The 18,265-nt window shown below is 43.1% G+C and overlaps 1 protein-coding gene across 2 annotated transcripts in view; it reads right to left on the bottom strand.

Moving 5' to 3' along the window:
* MAPKAPK5 (MAPK activated protein kinase 5) overlaps positions 1–17,638 on the bottom strand; it is a 31,425-nt gene extending 13,787 nt beyond the window's left edge. Inside the window, exons 1-8 of one of the 2 annotated variants that reach the window (XM_073312538.1) lie at positions 17,057–17,638; positions 12,680–12,753; positions 10,558–10,633; positions 8,961–9,058; positions 7,676–7,784; positions 4,640–4,729; positions 3,358–3,453; positions 1,878–1,958 (exon numbers count right to left, since the gene is read on the bottom strand). In XM_073312538.1, the coding sequence (XP_073168639.1) occupies positions 1,878–1,958; positions 3,358–3,453; positions 4,640–4,729; positions 7,676–7,784; positions 8,961–9,058; positions 10,558–10,633; positions 12,680–12,753; positions 17,057–17,092 (660 nt within the window). In that variant the 5' untranslated portion in view covers positions 17,093–17,638. The remainder of the gene's footprint in view (positions 1–1,877; positions 1,959–3,357; positions 3,454–4,639; positions 4,730–7,675; positions 7,785–8,960; positions 9,059–10,557; positions 10,634–12,679; positions 12,754–17,056) is intronic. The other variant, XM_073312540.1, reaches the window with a different exon arrangement.
* Between the last annotated feature and the right edge of the window lie 627 nt (positions 17,639–18,265).

The following is an 18,265-nucleotide window of genomic DNA, read 5'->3' as shown; positions in this document are numbered from 1 at the left end:
TCTTCTGACTTTCCTTTATGATAAAATATGATTCATACTTTGATAATGTACAGATTTAATCCACTAAAGGAACAAAACTGCTTTCAAGCTCTGTATCAATGTGACAGTGAAAAAAATTTTCTTTTTAGGACTCACAAGGGTTACATTTGACACTTCCGTACTGAAAGGGAGAGAAATTAGACTATCCAATAGCGGATAAGTACCTGTTGCAGTCCACAAAAGTGCACCCATGTCCCCCCATTGTGACTTTTAAGAGCTTAACAAAAAGCAGTTGGACCACTTTCCCTATCACTGAAGCTGTGACGGTATGTCAATCACTATATTGAAAGAAACTCCTGCCGGACACCTGCTCTGTCAGTTCCATTATTTATGTAAGTGTCTGGAAAGTACTGGTTTCTTCCCGCTCAACTCTGCCCAAGGTACTTTTCAGGGATTCCTTCTGAAAAGGAAGACATATGGGGTAATGCAAGAGAGATCACCTCTGTGTATTGCCATTATGATTTCTGATATAGTCTACTCAAATGTACCTCCTTATACCAAAGACTCCCTTAGTGTATGCTGAGCTGAAGAATTGCCCTTGAGAGTGATCTCAGTGCGAACATTTTCCCTTGCAACCAGAGAACTCTAGGCTTTCTTCAATCAAAGCTGAAAACATCACAGGAAAACACTAAGTGGACAAAACACCACTAACTATGGAGGGAAAGATGCCGATAAGCAGACTCAGTTTTTAGGAGAAGCCAAAAACGAAAGCGACCTTCCTGGTTAGCCTTGAGTGCTCATAAAAGAAATCTCAGGACAAATTCTATCACAATCTTTGTCAAGACAATCCTAGGATCAGCCATGATACCTATGACTTTACGGGTACAGATATTAAAGTAGTTTCCCATTGTATAATAGAACTATTCCTCATCTTAAAAAAAAAAAAAGACAACAGCATGAATCAGAGAGAGGCTCAAGTTAGCAGGCTCTGCTATTGTGTGATCAGGAGCCCCTAATATCAACAGAAGAGAGGATTCTTTTGGAAGAGCCTTTGACAGTGGTGAAAGAATTTCTTCCCAAACAGGTATATCCCAATGGAATAATTTTCCTTGCAGTTTTTAATACTGTGAACTGTGCTGGCATATTTCTCGTTTGATCGTGCTATTATGAAGGAGTTCACACTTCAGACCAAGAGCTCACTTCCATCAGAAAGAACTCCTCAAAGCCAGAAGCACAGTTAAGCATGTCATGTATCACTAGACCTGGGACAGCTAATTTGCGCAGCCCAGTTAACAAGCAGAAACTAATCACAGTACCTCTGAAATCCATGAACCCTAAAATAATAATTGGAGATTGAAAAAAGCAACTATGAACAAGAGGGACAGATGTGTTTTGAACTATTAAGCGAAGCTGCAATTAATTGCATTTTTGTGGCAACAGTTTACCTTCCTCCAGACCATAATACTCACCTGCACGCAAGTCTCCCAGCCCGCTTAAGGAAACCAGGCCCGCCATATACTCAGGGAAGACTACTGCCAATAGTGCCAACGTACCACCTGCTCGGTTTTTTAATTTCTATTTCCCAACACTTGCTACATTGTAAAGTAGCCAAAGCAAAAACTCTGTCCCTGGGGTTATTCCATTCCTGCTAAGAAGCAAAGTGACAGGTCCTTAAGGTTTGTTACTGTTCCTGCTTTTCACTGGGAAACTCGGTGTTAGTTTTATGCATTCGGAAGCCTAGAGTCTGAACCTTTTTACTGCTCCTGGTCACAGATGCCCCACTTCATGGCAGTGGGATAAGCTGCTATTACAGTTCGTTCTATGGTGGCATCTACCTGCAGAAGGGAAAAGCACTTTCCTTAAAAGACATCAACACGCAGGCTCCTTGAGAAGTTTACCTTGTTATAAGTGTAGGGTGTTGGCGAGGTAGGGATAATACCAGATTTCTCCTTCTGATGTCGTCTTTGTGCCTCCAGTACCTATTGCAGGGAGACGAAAACAAGAATCCACCTTAGAAATTACAGTACAGATCTAAATCACATGCCTATAGTTAAAGCTGCCTGACACCTTCCATTACACGACCCTATTTTCAGCTGCTTAAAACTTTTCCAAACAAACAGTTCAGTCTGAAATTTTCTGGGTAAGTTTCAGCTAAAATGGCTTGGCCATTTCTGAGAATGAGGTTAGCCAAAAAAAATGAAGTTAGAGAATGAAGGTTAGTTGTTTAGCTAACGTTACAAAAAAGCGTTGGAAGAATTTTTTTTGTTGGGAAGCTCTAGTACGTCCAGCAGCAGGGTGTTGCGCTGGAGTCAGGGATGTGCCTTTTTTGCTGCCCTTGTGAAAAGCTAGCCAAGTTACAAGCCTTCAAAAAATCGGCTCCTTAGAGACTGGGCAGAGTTAACAGCTAAATTTTCCAAAGAGTCCATCTTCACTAAGCATGCTCCAGCCCCTCACACATCTATATGCTGAGGGGAATATGTATGCACCGTCCCATCGAAGGAGTGAACATGCTCCCTCATGGGGCTGCAGGGGCTCAGCAGGACTTTCCCTACAGTTGCTGCTCCTGGCTGTCAGAGGCTGCTGTCATGCCAGGCACCATAACAGAGCAGGGAGCCTGCCTCTGCTATGCTCTCAACGCTCACCCTACTGGTGCCCAGGCAGCAAGGAGGAGGAGGAATTAATCTGATTTGGCTGCAGAGGATTGAGGAAAGGAGAGGGAAGGGATCATATAATTAAAGACAGCATATGTGCACCAAGGGGCCATATGAAGGGTGCATGGAGAACTTGATTTCTGGCATTTCCTAACTTTTGACTACTTGGCTTTGCAACTTAAGGTTCTTGTAATGTAGCTTTTTAAAATGTAATTTAATATAGGCTTGCACTGGGGCAAGGAGGCCCCAGAACACCTGTATTAACACAACCAGAGCTCAGTTTCTGAGACCCTAAGTCTCAACGCAGATGCAACAATAGGTTTCTGCCCAATTTACAGATGACCCTCCCCTCGAGGGAGATCAGAATTCAAGATTTAAAATATATCCTTTATCTCCATTTTACTAATACATACTAACACCATTTTGCTTGGAAAACTACAAACCAGAAAGGCTAATTGATTGCAGCAAGGCAGAGTCCAAGCTAGAAACAGCCTCTAGAACTCGTGTCTCACAGTCCCCTGCTGTAACCAGTAGATTGCAGTGGTGTAAAGCAATAGGCACTTCGTTTTGAAAGGCTATCCATACTATCCATTTATTCATGACTCCCACCCGAGAGTCCCTTAGTAGTCTCTAGAAAGGGGTATTAGACTGGCATGTGTACAAAGGCATGGCCAATAAATACTGCATGCATTATTTCCCTATAACTGAAAGTACAATCATTCATTACCTGAGGTGCTACATAGTATGGAGTGAACTGGGGTGTCATCAAGTCACCTTGGTCTATCTTGGCAAACCCAAAGTCGCACAACTTAACTGGAGCGTCCTGAAACAAGCAGCAGGAGGGATTGTATTATGGAATCTTGTTGTATTTGAATTTCTTTTCCTTTATGGTAGAGAGTTCTTCCTTCCCTCTTGCATTCAACTCTAATTTCATTCCTGTTGTTGCTTACTCCTCTTTTTCAGCTATTTCCTTCCCACTGACACCAGGCGGCTATCATGAATTGATTTATTTGAGCAATGAATACCCTTTGTGCTCCAGGCTGCTCTCAGAAACTCAAAGTATATCCCACCGCCTTGTCTGGAAGGTCCTTCCCGCAAAACTGTGCAGGTTCCTTTGCATATGCAGAGTGGGTCGCGGGTAGGGAGGGATGTGATGGGCCATCAACAGTGGTTCCACAACTATATGGATCCTCTAGCCCAGGGGTGGCCAAACTTACTGACCCTTTTTAATAATCTTCATAACCTTGAGAGCCAGGCACGCCTGCCAGGACTCGGGGCTTCAGCCCTGGGGGCTCACCTGTCGGGGCTTGGGGCTTCTGCCGTGCAGAGGGTGGTGGGACTTGAGGCTTCTGCCCTGTGGGAGGTGCCTGCCAAGGCTCAGGGCCCCAGCAGGCATGCCCCACAGACCAGAAGCCCTGAGCTCCCCTCCCTGCCAATCTGTGAGGGGGAGAAGGGGGGTTGCGGGTGGGGTCTCCAGAAGCCGCACTTTAACTGTACAAGAGCCACGTGTGGCTCGTGAGCCACAGTTTGGCCACCCCTGCTCTAATCAAAACACTCGTACTGTGTATATTTGCAAGTATTTGTTGGGGGTGGGAGGGATGGAGATGCAGTGACTAAGGTAATAAAAACAGAGTAGGAAGGATTCTGTCCCATTCAAACCCTTGAAAAGATCCCTTATGTAAGGTCCATTTATCGTGGCTAGGCACAGGATTTGGCCCTAGGTAAGATCTCAGTGGTGCGGACATGTTCTGTTCTGAGCAAATCACAATGGGATTTCATTGGGGCACTGAGAAGTAGGAATCCAAAGGAGTCAGTCATGTGCTATCACCAAAAGATTGGGCTGATCTCACTGCACAATGACCGCTCTTTGTAAAGCACGTTGAGAACTACTGATGAAAAGCACAATATAAGAACTAGGTATTATTATTATTTTCCACTTTTCTAAGCATCATCTTCGATCATGTTATAAAATTCACCAAGAACGGAAGAAAACTAAGTCCGCATCTTACCAAAGAGTTATCCTTGAAGAGGAGATTCTCAGGCTTGAGGTCTCTATGTGCAATGTTTAATGAGTGACAGTGCTGCAAAGCCAAAGCTATCTGAAAAAGGGCACAATAAATCAACTAGTTATAGACTTCTCCCTTTGCCTTGACAATATATTTGCACTTTAAAGAGACACTGTAACATAGTTTAGGCCCCAAATGTTTTCAGAGAGAAGTTTAAATATTTAATGAAAGCCAATTGTAGATTCAGACATTCCTGTGCAGTACTGGAAACCCAAACAGCACACTGCACTAGTGCATGGAAATCAGGAAGTGAAACTGCCTAGAAGTAGACACACTGACCAGTCTATTCAATTTACATTTCATTAAGCTTCGACAAAAGGAAAACAAACAGCATACATTCTTTTTCATTACGTAAATAAGCCAGAGCAGTATTACTAACCCAGGTATGTAATGCATTTTCAGTACTGAGGTTTTATCATGACAGTGTCCCTTTATTTGCTGACTTGGTCAGCAGTGTCACTAACATGCTTGCAGTTACTCAAGCAATTACATTCTGCTTAACTTTCAACAGTAAAGTTCTTATTTCAGGACTTCAGCTACGAAAGTTGATTTCAGCCAACGTTTTCTCTCTTTCATTACTTAAGAGCTAACATTCAGGCCACTTTATTCTTTAACACGTTAATGGACTGTCTACATTTCACCTGTTCCATGTGACATAGAAAACTACTAGTAGTCCTTCCAAGGTAAGAGGATGATAGTTTTACACTGCTGCAATTGCTTAGAAACTTGTTACCTAGTCTTAAGACTCCACAGATTGCACATGTGAAGGTGCAATTCATTTAAACAATGAAAAGAAAAAATGTTTACATAACATCATTGAAACAAAACAAAATTAAGGCCCAGTCAAGCAGTCCTTATTTGGGGAGAATTCATTGATTTCAATGGGACTTCTGCCCAAGCAGGGACTCAGGATAGGCTTCATTAACTGGGAACACAGGGTTAAAATTCTCTAACTGCAGATATTATTCAGGAAACACCAGACATAAGAATAACGCTTTAAAGTAGTTTCTAAAACCCCATTCTTGCAAAGGCTAATGCATTAATAAGTAACTTTATGCATGTGTGTGGTCTCATTGAAATCAATGGACTTCACACATGCATGGTTGTAAGACTGGACATAAATGAACTGAATTCCGTCCATGTGCTTAAAAAAAAAAAGTTACTTTTGACAAGTTCTTCCTGGAGACTCTTGTTCAGAAAGTGTGCTGTCTTTTACAACCAAACTTCATAAAACACTAGTAAATTTACTGCGAAGAACAATCCTGCACTTCTCATCTAATTTCTGGGCTGGTCCATTGCACTGAATGGAAAGCCAGAAAGATAATTGCAATTAACACTTCATGAGAAACAACTTACAAAACATAAGACAGTGGTTTTCAACCTGTGGTCTAAGATTTCCAAAGGGGTCCAACACCTCCATTTGAAATGTTTTAGGGGTCCGCAAATGAAAAAAGGTTGAAAACCACTGACATAAGGTATTTTATAGAAAATTAAGTTAGAAAGAACAGAATTTGCTCCATCCCCTCCAAATCTCCCCTCCGCCTCCCCCTCAAAATACAGCACCCAGCACAGTCTCCCTAATACACTGGAAGCACAATCATGACATCAAGGTATCACTATGCAGCCATATCAACAGCTTAAAGAGCCAAACACCCTGTGGAAAACGTTGAAAAGCATTCAATTTAGAAAGAATTATGTGGTATCCCTGTCTGCTTTTTCTTTTTAAACCCACTATGGTCATTTTCAGGGGACCAGGATATTTGTAGCTTAGAGTTTTCATTGAATCTTGCTCCGTATATCTCCCATCTCAATTCATGCATCTTCATTTTGGGATGTCATAATTCTCTCCGCAAGAACGAGGTGAGGGGGACTGTGTTCCCGATATTCACATGCAGAGGAGCCCTTCAGCATGTGGAAGGGCTCAAACACTTTTGCAGCCATATCCTCCTTTTCTGTGGCTCCTGGTAGAGGCCTTTCCTGCCCCACAGTGGTTCTCTGGAGAAACGACAGCCTAAGGCTAGATTATTTTTTCTGCAGCCCTCTCATGAATCTGGGCTTTTCTGGGTGGGCCCCACAGCTCACCCAGAAGGGTGGGAGGAAGAAGGAACAGTTTCCCTTCTCAGAGGAATGATATGGGGAATTTCCCAAGGGGATCCTTACAGAAATCCTAACCCACTGAGCCCCTCCTTCAAACTTGACCACATCTGGCCCCTCTGATGGGAGATGAGCAGATGAACTGATAAGCAACAAAGCATTTGATGGATGCAAAAGTCCTCAGTAATACAAGCTGGGGAGATGCCAAGATACCACAGTGCTGAGTGCGTTCTAGTTGGCTAGGGAGAGAAAAGAAACACAGAAGACATGTGCTATACATACTGGTAGACTCATCTTGGAACTCAATGGATTTTTAGGTCTTCCACAAGACATTAGCAGATCCTTGACGCTTAGAGAGAACACTGGTATTTTCTAGACTTCTAGAAAAATGAATGCTTAGGGCATATATACATAATATGGTATATCTGCTGTCTCCCATGGGCTGAGAGAAACACTACTAATTAGTAATTATATCTGATAGTTAGCAGTGGTTCCCTGCTAGGCCTGCGACCATCTGTTCCCCATGAAGACCCTTCCTGGTGGTCTCCTGAATACAACATTTTGAGAACTGCAAAGCCAGGGACAGGTTAGGAGGGTCTCTCTCTCTTGTGAAGTGCTCAGGAGAATGAAGAAGCTGGAGAACCACTAATAAGAAGGACTTCAAAAGGTACAAAGATCTTAACCCAGAAAAACTAGCAAAAACCTTAAAATTCTTCAGTTCTATCAAAACTTTGGTATTATCAGATTATAACAAAGCAGGCAATGATCATTGGATCAGAACTGAGGGTTATTTTAGCTTCCTTTTTCCTTCCCCGCCCCCATGAAATTGTAACTATTTTAACCATTATTGTTCCTGGTTTTGCTTATACATGGGAGTTAACTTGCCTGCTTTGTTACTTGGCTTGCTTGCTTCTCAGTAAAGTGCCGGTGCTGGCTGATTCTGTGAAATAGCTCTCCCCCTTCCATCATCTCCATTACAATTAGAAGCCGAGCCCTGTTTAAAAGCATTTCATTTCATTACATTAAAAAAATTGTCAAAATATAACAATTGCTAATCTAGAAACGCACATTTCAGAGCTGGTGATGCAGGCCAAAAGAGAGACAGTGTAATTGTCTCATACTGTTGTTCTGTCTACTATAGTTTAATAATTTTGGTTTTTACAGCGTCAAATACAGTATCTTCTGGTCTCCTGCATAATCTGACTCCCTGAATAGCGCATTGTACTATCACACGGGAGACTACAGTTTGCTCTTCACATTAGGCTCTCATGCTTTCCAACTGAAGCGAATGCATGTAGGGATTATTTATGTAGAGCTGTAGGTGTCCATAGCAATTTACAAATGTGAAGCTGCCAGCCACCTTTAAAGTTTTAGAGGCAGGATACCATATTGTGCCTCCCAGTTTTAATTAAAGTTTTACTGTCAACCCCCCTGAGAACAAAAAGACAGAGGATGGCAGTCCTTCGTTTTATATTAAAACAAAACTCTACCCACTCTTAAGTCCTTAACACCCAATTAGAAGCTACTGTCAGTATTTTTTCCCTAGGTCATATCAATAGTTGACAATTGCCCAGGTTCAGAAATGTTATTTTTCAAATGCAATTCAATATACAGATGTATTATTTACACTGGCATTTCTGAACCTGCTCCTGGCCAGAAGACACCAATCTCTTGCAAAGGGATCTCATTTGTGAGCCTGCATATAAAAGGGAAAGTATCAGTGTCAGAGAGATAAAACTACAACTCCTACCCTGTTTTAATACAGGCTTGAAACTGGAAAGCTCCTCAAAGAATGCTGACTCTGAAGCTCTTATGCGCCAAACTAGTATTAAAGCAGGACAGAAGCCTGTTTACTCTCAGACAATGTATGTGTTCCAAATTATGGTATTTTTCAACAAGATGATGGCAGGAAATATGCAGCAAAGAAATCAAACTTTAATCAAAAAATGAAATTCAATGTATACAGTATCTGTCTATAAAGCCAGGGCACTGCAATGAGAAAAATGGGTGTAGCTTACTGTGAAGTGTAGTATTTTGCCTGGAAGCTCCAGCTGGGGGTTCCTTTCAGGTTCATTATTAATTATTTATTATTATTAAAAAAGTCTCCACTATACCTGGGCCTAAATATGGAAAGCAAGATGTGGGAATCAATCACCCTATGTAATCTTACCTTGGACTGGATTCATGAGGGAACTGCACACTGTTAGCATAAACTTCAATAATTTGAACAATATTTGGATGTGTTGCACACATCATGTGCAGACGTACCTTAAAGAGAAGGTAAGAAACATTACTGTATACAACGGTATGCATCAAACCGCTCCATTCCTCCCCATATCCCCAAGACTACAGGAACCAATAAATCAAAATGACTTAACTGCTTCCATGTAAATTACACACAGGCTAAAAATTATATAGCCCACTCACTTATTTCAAAACGATGCCTAAAAGCATTTATGTGATCAGCCAAGGAGACATTACATTCAAATAAATAAGACAAAAAGACAATATCAATTTATTTACCTGTCAAGAATTGTTACAGCTTATGGTATCAACTCTAATAAACCACTCAAAGTTCAATCTTTAGAAGATTTTTTTTTAAAGAAATGATCTTACAGTAACAATAAGGATATGGCTTACAGTGACAAACATCTGGAAGTTCACCAATAAAAGTTCAAACTCTAGACCCTGCCTCCTTTTATGACCAGATGGAATAGTACTCATGATACGTAAAGTCACCTTCTATTCAGATATTCTGCCATACTGGAAGCTTCAACCAGTTTTAAACCTCTTAGTTTGGAGGATCAAGCCAGATCCTTGATCTTATTTTCATGTAGCTTTCCCAGGCAATTTAATGAGAATTTGCTTTGTAGCAGGAAAAGGAATTTGCATAAATCTTAAGCACAATTTCTCTCTTTTTTTCCTTTTTCTTTCTAGAGTGGGGAGCATTAAAATTGTAAACTATAGCTTGTAATTTTATGTCGATTGATACATTTTTCAATGTGAGGAGAAGGACACCAGTGCTAGATGTGTAAAGAATGGGTGATATATACGTGTTTTTTTAATTTAAGAATAAATGACATTTTAATGTACACTGATTAAATGTTGCCTGAAACATCACATCTATTTTCATTCAACAAAAAAAATTCAAAAGAACACAGTGTGCAAAATCATAAAAAAATCTGTAATAGCCCTCTTAAAGATCATGCATTCCACATGGCTATTCCCATGTTAGTGTCACTCACACTAATGTAATCATAAATTAAGCTAGTGTGCTCATCTAAGATCTCCTACACCAAATCAACCCTAAATTATTTAGAGTGCCACTTGAAGCATGTCTGACAGTTCTTATTTTAGTAATGCTGGGAGTGAGATGTATGGAAGGTAAATTACCTCTAAACTATTCATATTATGTTACATAATGGAGGGTGAGGAGGGCACTGTAAATTCATACACCTTTCTGAACTGAACCTTCTGTACATAGACAGCAGATATCCATTGTGAATGCAGCATGTCTAGCAAGACCACAAAAGTGTTCCCAGTAGAAACCAAACATAGGGAGTTCATACGGTCAAAAGCAGAGCACTGCCTAGCAAGCGGTATTGCAAAAAGCAAACCCTTCTTAACATATCATAAGGGAATCTGCCAATGGCTGACTCACTTTCTACCTTAGCTAATTCTTTTTAATACAAGTGGAATAATTTGCAAAATGGGAGAGATCTTGTACATTTCAATAATTATACAGGTTTTTAAAAAATGAACTATACCTCATTTCTAGCTTTTGGACGATCAAGAAGAATTTTCAGTGCAAACCGTTCTTGAGTAGATTTTTTCATGCAGACTCTGGTATTATAGCAACAAAATCATTCAGTCAGCAGGATTGTGAAAAAGGTATTTTAATTAACTGATTTATAATTACTGGTATTAGCTCATCAAATGGGAGCGAAGATTAACATAGGCTATTTGTAATATACAGGGTGCTTGTTGAGAAACTAGACTAGAAAGCCTCAAAGGAATGACAAGTCATCACCATATTCCACAACGATCACAAGACACACTTGAAATGTGGACATTTTACACAGAATTTATACTCCCAACAATACACAGCACATCTTGATTCAAGAGACGGCAAGGACTGAAATTGGTAAATAGCTTTGCAGATTAGAAACAATATATTATACATGTTAATAATTAAGTGAGTAGCTTTTGATTAAAAACTCACTGACAAATTAAACATCTGGAAAGTAGAGTTTAATCAGCAATAATACACATAGTGTTTCCAATGCAAAGCTATTGTTCTGACAAGGCCACTGACCATGTTGAAAACAAGCACTTGTGCAATGTATATTTAATATTAATGATTGGACTGCTTCAGAGGGAAGGGTCTTAGGCCTATTTGGCAGCCATCAAATATAAAGAACAAAGGAAAATTTCAAACTCGATGGGACAGAGTGATAAAAAATGTATTGTAAGAAATCATCCTTCCTGGACAGGGAAAATAGATGAGATGGCCCAACTGGTCTTCTCCTTCTCAGTCCCCCAGTGCTAGAGACAGTGAAGTTTGTTTTCCAGGATTGTAACGAGGTATATTCTCCACATTGGCACTAAACGGGTTAACTGGAGCTAGAACAGCTCAATTAAGAAACCTGGAGGCGGGGCTAGGTCCCACCAGATGAAGCCCAGCTGGGTGGTGAGTACAAAGGGAGGAAGCCCAGTTAAGAAGGGTGATTTTTCAGTCCATCTCTGGTTGTTAGAGAGTGAAGAATGATCTAGAGAGAGGCAGAGAGAACACTAAAGGAAAGGGCCAGAAGGAAAGCCAAGGTAGAGAGAATTCCAGGAAGCAGCAAGAGTCAAAGGGAACAAACCTTAGCTGCTCACTGTGGAGTCTCTGAATTGGAGCCTAGGGGAGAGGGAGGCCAGGGGTTCCCCTACCCACCACTGGGAAAGGTGGTATGGGAACATCCCGACACAATGCAGGCAGGACTGTTGCATTTGGAGCTAGACCTTCAGGTTAAAGAATCTGTAGAGGAGGGAGTCAGGCTAAGGGCAAAGAGTTATGTCTGAGTTTAAGTTTATTGGACTTGGGAGGGGGACTAAATGTAACCTTGCCAGAGGGCTGAGCCATGAGAAGAAGCAGGCCCCTGCAGGACAAGAGTGACTGTCAGCGGGGGGCAGTAGATGAGACCCAGCCCCGAGCGGCACTCCAGCGGTGAGTGAAAAGGACAGAAGTACAAATGTCTGTTCTGGGGTTCCAGGCTGACAGACTGTTCATAGCGCCTTGCAGGCAGGGCCCAGTTCTTGCATGTCAGTGATAAGAATATTAACGATCCAGCTAGTTCTGGTAAAAGATACTGGACTAGTTACAGTATCTGAATTGGCTTCACATAAGCTGAAAAAAAGAGCTGGTAAAATTAGCTAAAAGGCATCTAGTGCTGAATAACCAACTGACAATACCATAGATGGGCATGGTGCCCTCTGCATTGTATGGACAGTGTTTTAGAAAGAGAAACAGATGCTGGAACAGGATTTTCTAAGAGCATCTTGCCCAAGCACGTAGCTATTCCTAGTTTGTTTTAGAAATAGAATGGTGGGCAATGGGGCAAAATGAGAGAGATGAGATGAAGAATTTTTACTTTTATTGCAAACATTCCCAATAGTGGCAGAGTACCCGAGTCACATATACACTCCATGTACATGGTACCTTACATCAGAGTCAAGAACTTGTTACTAACACACAAACTTTTCCTATTTCCTTTTAACTAAACGGGAGGAACTCTTCAAGAGTTACACTTCTTTCTACTATTAACACAGTTAAAATATATACTCATTTCTTTGCAGCTAACCTGACAATTTGATGGCATACACAAATCAGCAGGTGTACTGTCTTACCTAACTGGACCACTGATTCCAGCTCCCAGCTTCTGAGTCCAGTTAATGCTGTATTCCTCTAAAATGGAGGTTTCCTATGCAAAAGGGAAAAAACAATTACCACAACCTTTCTGAAAAGCATATATCTGCAGCCCAGATTTGAAAGAGACATCAATGGAAAAATCTGCTTTTATTTCACTTTACCAAGGAAAGTTACACACCCTTACAAACAATAGCATAACATGGTGCTATAGTGTAAAATATTTTTTGTGCTGCTGGGGCAGTTTGCTAAAGCTGGTCATGCTAGTATTCTGAAGGGGGTGACCATCGTATGCAAGACTATCTTGCTCCTGAGTTCTGCCTCACCCCTTCTTCTCCCTCCCCCCCCCCCCAAAAAAAAAACCAGACAAACTGTGGATGAACAATATATTTTTAATTTGAATTTACTTTTTGGTCCCATCCACATTAGCATCTTGCTAAAGAACTGAGATTTCCAGTCTTTGGATCTTTACTTTGCAAATTAAGCACAGCAGAGGCCAGTGCTAAAAACTGGTTTGATCTTGTTTGTTAAGGAACCACACTCAGAATAACCATTTTTTCTCTGATACACACAAACAGGACCAAACCGTACTATGATATGCCTCAGGAACTATCATACTTAAACATGTTCCTTCAACATTACATCATTTGTTGTAGAAGTGGGGGGCCTGAGCATAGACAGTGTGTTGGCTAAAACTTCTACCACTGCTGTTAAAGACAGTCATCTAACAATACCACGGGAGAAGAGTATACATTTATATATGCTAGCTGTTAATATAGTGCCAGGGAAATATATATTCCATATTGTTCCTGATGCTGCTCCTCCCAGGAAGTAATTTATGTAAGTTTGTTTTCTGGCTTGCTCTAAGGAACACAGGAAGTAGAGATCGACAATGCAGGGGAAAGATTAAACAGGAGAAAAACGTTAAGGTGCAGTGAACAGAATAAACCGTTTGCCAAGCGACTATTTTGACTAGTCTTTCCTATATATTTTCTGTCAGACTTAGTAGTACAATAGTGACCAAAGCCAGGGTCTGAGCTCTCTTTCTGCTCATCATCCTTCCCTCACCCTGCACGATCTGTACTGGTCATTATCTGGAATGTGTGACAAACTTATTGCATATTTTACCACCTGTGTGCTCAGAGCTGTATACAGAGAAAGGCATCTTCTAAATACAGGAGTGGATCACCAAAGTAAAATACAGATGTTCAGACATATTACTGACAGGCTCAAGATGCAAAACTCAAATGGTCAGTCTTTTTAAATTTAATTAATTTAAAAGACCCCCAATATCCACTGCAGTTGGTGGGTTAATGTTGAACGGCCTCCCAGAAAATGTGGTATTTTAAGCAAGATTTGAAAGGACTGAATCACATGCAAGGATAAGGGAATAGGTCCCCGGGTAAAGGGGAGACATGAATTTAAAATTATATTGCAAGCTGTTTAGGACAGGGAGCTTGCCTCTCTATATGACCTGCAGAGTGCTTAGTAAAGTTGGGCACTAATAATAGAGTGGCATGAACAAAGGTACAAGTTTAAGCATCTTTCACATGTCCCAGTTATACCCCCTTAGAAGAAATAGGAGAAAATTAGAGCAGGTGTTTATTACATGGCTTATTGTTTTCAAGTAATAACACTGACAAAGTGTAGTTCTCTTATCAATTTATCAGTTGCAATGATCTTAAAGTCATATAAAGGAACAGATTTATCCCCTTGTTTTATTCTTGGATCAGTTATTTGTATAATGAAAGTGCAGGCAATTAGAAAAATTGCCTTTTCATTCTAAAAAAATATTAAAGTATAGATGGGGTCTCTTTGAACAATGGCTAACACATCACGCTACACCTCCTCAGCACCTTCCCTGCCCAAACAGAATGGCAAACAATATTCATGGTGTCTATAAGACCCTCCAAGGAATAACTTGGAATTTCCTTGATGCAAGGAGGAATTAAAACCCTCTCTTCAGAGAAGCCTAGCAAGACAACTGTTTCTTCCTGCCTTATATAGGACAAAGAGACCATGAAAGGAGACAGCTGCAGGCGAAAGCAAAGAGCTCAGACAAGACTAAATGCTATTTTAAAGCTTCTGAAATGAACCTATAGATTCTCTAGAGAAACTGAAGAAAGTTTTTTTTGGAAAGGGGGGGGGAAATAGATGGAGGAAGTAGCTTCTGAAGGGCTGAAACAGCACCTACCGATGCAGGTAGCAAACCAGCAGTATACTATAGCTAGCTCTCCAGCTGGAAAGACCTAGCAACTTGGGAGGAGCAGTGTAGTGAAGCAGTGAACTTGTAAAGTGACTGGCAGGTCAACTGGAACTAATTTGCAGATGCTCAGAATGAAAGTGCTGCAGCTGCTACTAGTGAAGGGATTTTAAATGTGCTAAGTTGTACCTTAAAATTGCTTCAAACACTCATGCCTGTTATGCAAAGGGTGCATGGAGCCTTATGCTGAGGTTAAAAGTTCTCACCTATAGCGGTGGGATTTGTATGCCTTTTATTGTTTTGCGCTTAAAGATGAACTAAGCCTGCTTCCTGGGGTTCACTCTCATTGCCATATATTTCCCCAGACCTCCCTCCATCCATTGGAGTTCCACTGTGGCAAAGAGTTCAACTTCCATTCAATAAGTAGAGGGCACTTAAAAAGAATGGTGTGGGCACTCATCCTACACATCTCATATCCAGGCGCCAACAGAACAGCAAGTGAGTGGCAGTCTCTGAAAACCAACTAAGCTCTTTTCCGGCACAGGCCCTCGCGTGTATCAAATATTTGGGGGAAAAAAGTCTTGCAAGTTCATTCTCCAACACTTTCCCCCTAGACCCGGTGAAAAATTGTAGAGAGGAATTTAAAAAGAACCATTCATATTCAACATAAAAACCAATTCAAAATTTGGAGTAATTAATGCCTGATCTTCAAAATATGAGTGGATTTGCATTGCTCAAATGTACTTTCCAACTTCTGCTAGTTTATGCTGACACAGTGATCTACGTTCACCCAACTTTTGTTGCAGAACTTGAACCAATGGGCATGAAAACAAACTGTAATAATCACATTTGATCAATGATAAATGGGAAGTTCAACCTCATGCTTTAATGAAGGATTGAATTATATTTTGAATTGATATCATGTCTTTTATCCTAAAGAATCACACAGTATCCACTGCTAACTAGCTATCCCGAGAATAACAGCCAGCTACATGGCTGGCACACACCACAGTACACACGGGGGGGAGGGGGGGGGATTTTTAAACGAAGGCCATCTAGGCAAATGCTTATTCTTACAAACTGTGCCACAGGATTGTAGTGCCTGTGCAAGTCAGACAGATGAATGCTCACTTTTGGACAACAACTGCACTGTCCTCAGTCTGTTACCAACAGGATTAATCACTCCTGAGGTATCTGACTGTATTATACATCCTCTAGTACATTTTTATTGTTGTTTTTGTCTCACTGACTTTCACTATTTTTCTCAGGGAATCAACCCAGGCAGGTGACAGGATTCAACAAAAAATTAAGTTCTTACAATCATTCTTGCTGTGCAAACCTAAGTCTGTTTTGTGCCCTCCCCTTTCTCCCAAAAAGCAGATGTCACACATGCCAAGTTTGTTTTCATAAAGAGCAGCATTTTCTTCTGAAGTGGACAAATTTCCTGCATATCAATTTGAGGACAGACTACAAAACTGTCTGGTTAGATTCGGTCCACTACATGGCAAAAGACTTCAGGGAGTTGCTCCTGCAATCAGTGGGACATGGGTACAAGTTTTTATACTCAACATAGTATCAGAGTGCCTACATATTTATTACCCTAACAGCACTCAAACCAACGATCAGCCAATGACAATAGCACAGAGCTATTCTGCCAGCTGGTTAAATTTCCATTGCCAAATTTAACAGCACTGTAATTAAAGTCACTCATATTTAAATATTTTAGCTCTTTATTCTCAGTATCAAAGGACACAGATGGCTGAAGTTTGTTTTCAGAGAGACAGCATGTGCGAAAGAATATGTTGATGGAAAGAATAAGAACAAGGAATAAAATTTGTAATAGGGAGCTCAGATTGCTCCACTCCAAGGTATTTCGGAGACATCTGAGTGAAACAAGATCAGCCAGGTTCTTCGCCCCCCCCCCAAAGATATTGAGCAAAGATTTGTGGCCCCTGCAGAGACTGCACCCAGCACTAGGGGCGACTCCCCCCGCCACATACCAAGAGATTTTGGGGGGTGGGGTCCAAGCCCCCAAAGCGAAAGGAGTGAGCTGTTTTAAGGGTCTGAAGACCCCGAGCGGAAAGGCGTGGGGGGAGGGGAAGAGGGATTGACGGGGGGGGATCGGGGTCCCCGAGCTCCGGCGCCTCCTTCCTACCTTAATCATTTTATCCATTGCGTGCTCCTCCGACATCCTCCCCCACGGGGCCCCGAGCTGAGCGGGGAGGGGAGGCGGGGGATCCCGCCTGCCGGTCCCCAGGGAGAGAGGAAAGGAGGCCGGGGGAGCAGGGCAGGGACCGCTGAGTGGTGAGGGAGCTTGGCGGACACGGGAAAGGGGGGAGCCGGGCCGCGCCCGCACTAGGCAACGGGTAGCCCCGGAGGAGCCTTTGTGTCGCTGCGCCGCCGCCTCATCCCCGCGCGGCCGGCTCGGGGAGTGGCCGGGAGGCGCCTCTGAGCGGGCCCCGGAGGCCGCCGCTTAACCCGGTAATCGCCGCAGCCGACGCTCCGCTACGGCCAGCGCTGCCTGGGAGCCAGACATTGCCGGGGCTCTGCTGCGGGACAGCCCCGCCAGGCTCCGCGGCGCACGAAGTCACCCGCTGCGCTACCCACGATAACGCAGCTCGGGGGCCCGCACCCGCCACTAACTCCCCACGCCACTAGGAGGATTTTAGAAGCCACCTCCGCGGCGATTATATAATTAACAGGCGCCCGCATTCCCGTCTCAGCAGGCGACGCCGATACCAAGGACCACTTGGAGGGCCTTCGACCTTTGAGTCGCCCACTTATAACGTAAGAGATTGGGGCGGATTAGGCTACAGAAGAGGTGGAGCCATAAATCAGACTCCCCCCACCCCCTGTAGCTCCGCCCTAGAGCCCGCTAGGACCCGCCCACTGCGCGAAACTGTCCCGAAAGAGGCTGCACCAGCCGGATGGGTCATGGCGGGACAGTCCCGCCCGAGGTCTCGCGAGATTTGCAGGCCAATGAAAACCTAAGCGCGGGCCGTGCTGAGCCTGAAGCGCCATTTTGCGCTGGGGCCGCGTCGGGCGGGGGCAGGGCGGGGGCAGGCTGCGGCCCCGCTAGCGAGGGGGCGCGGCAGCCGCCGTGACGGCTCCTTGGGGGCGGGGGGATCGGGTAGGGGCTGGCTCGCCCCGCGCGGGCGGAGGCGGCCCCTTCCCCGCCGCATGCGAGGCCCGAGTGGCGGCGCAGAGGCTCCCCGAGGCTGTGCCGTTGGGGGCGGAGGGGGCTCGTTCAGCGGCGCACCGCGCTGAGGCAGGGCGGCCGGGACGTGGAGAGGCCCGGGGTCGGGGCCCGGCTCTGCCCCAGCCGCCCTGGGGGAGCCCGGCGGAGGGGCCAGGCCGCGCTTCT

The sequence above is a fragment of the Lepidochelys kempii genome, chromosome 15 (genome assembly GCF_965140265.1).
Source record: "Lepidochelys kempii isolate rLepKem1 chromosome 15, rLepKem1.hap2, whole genome shotgun sequence".
Lineage (NCBI taxonomy): Eukaryota > Metazoa > Chordata > Testudines > Cheloniidae > Lepidochelys > Lepidochelys kempii.
The sequence above is the reverse complement of the archived record's forward strand: the minus strand, read 5'-3'. Positions and strand labels throughout refer to the sequence as shown.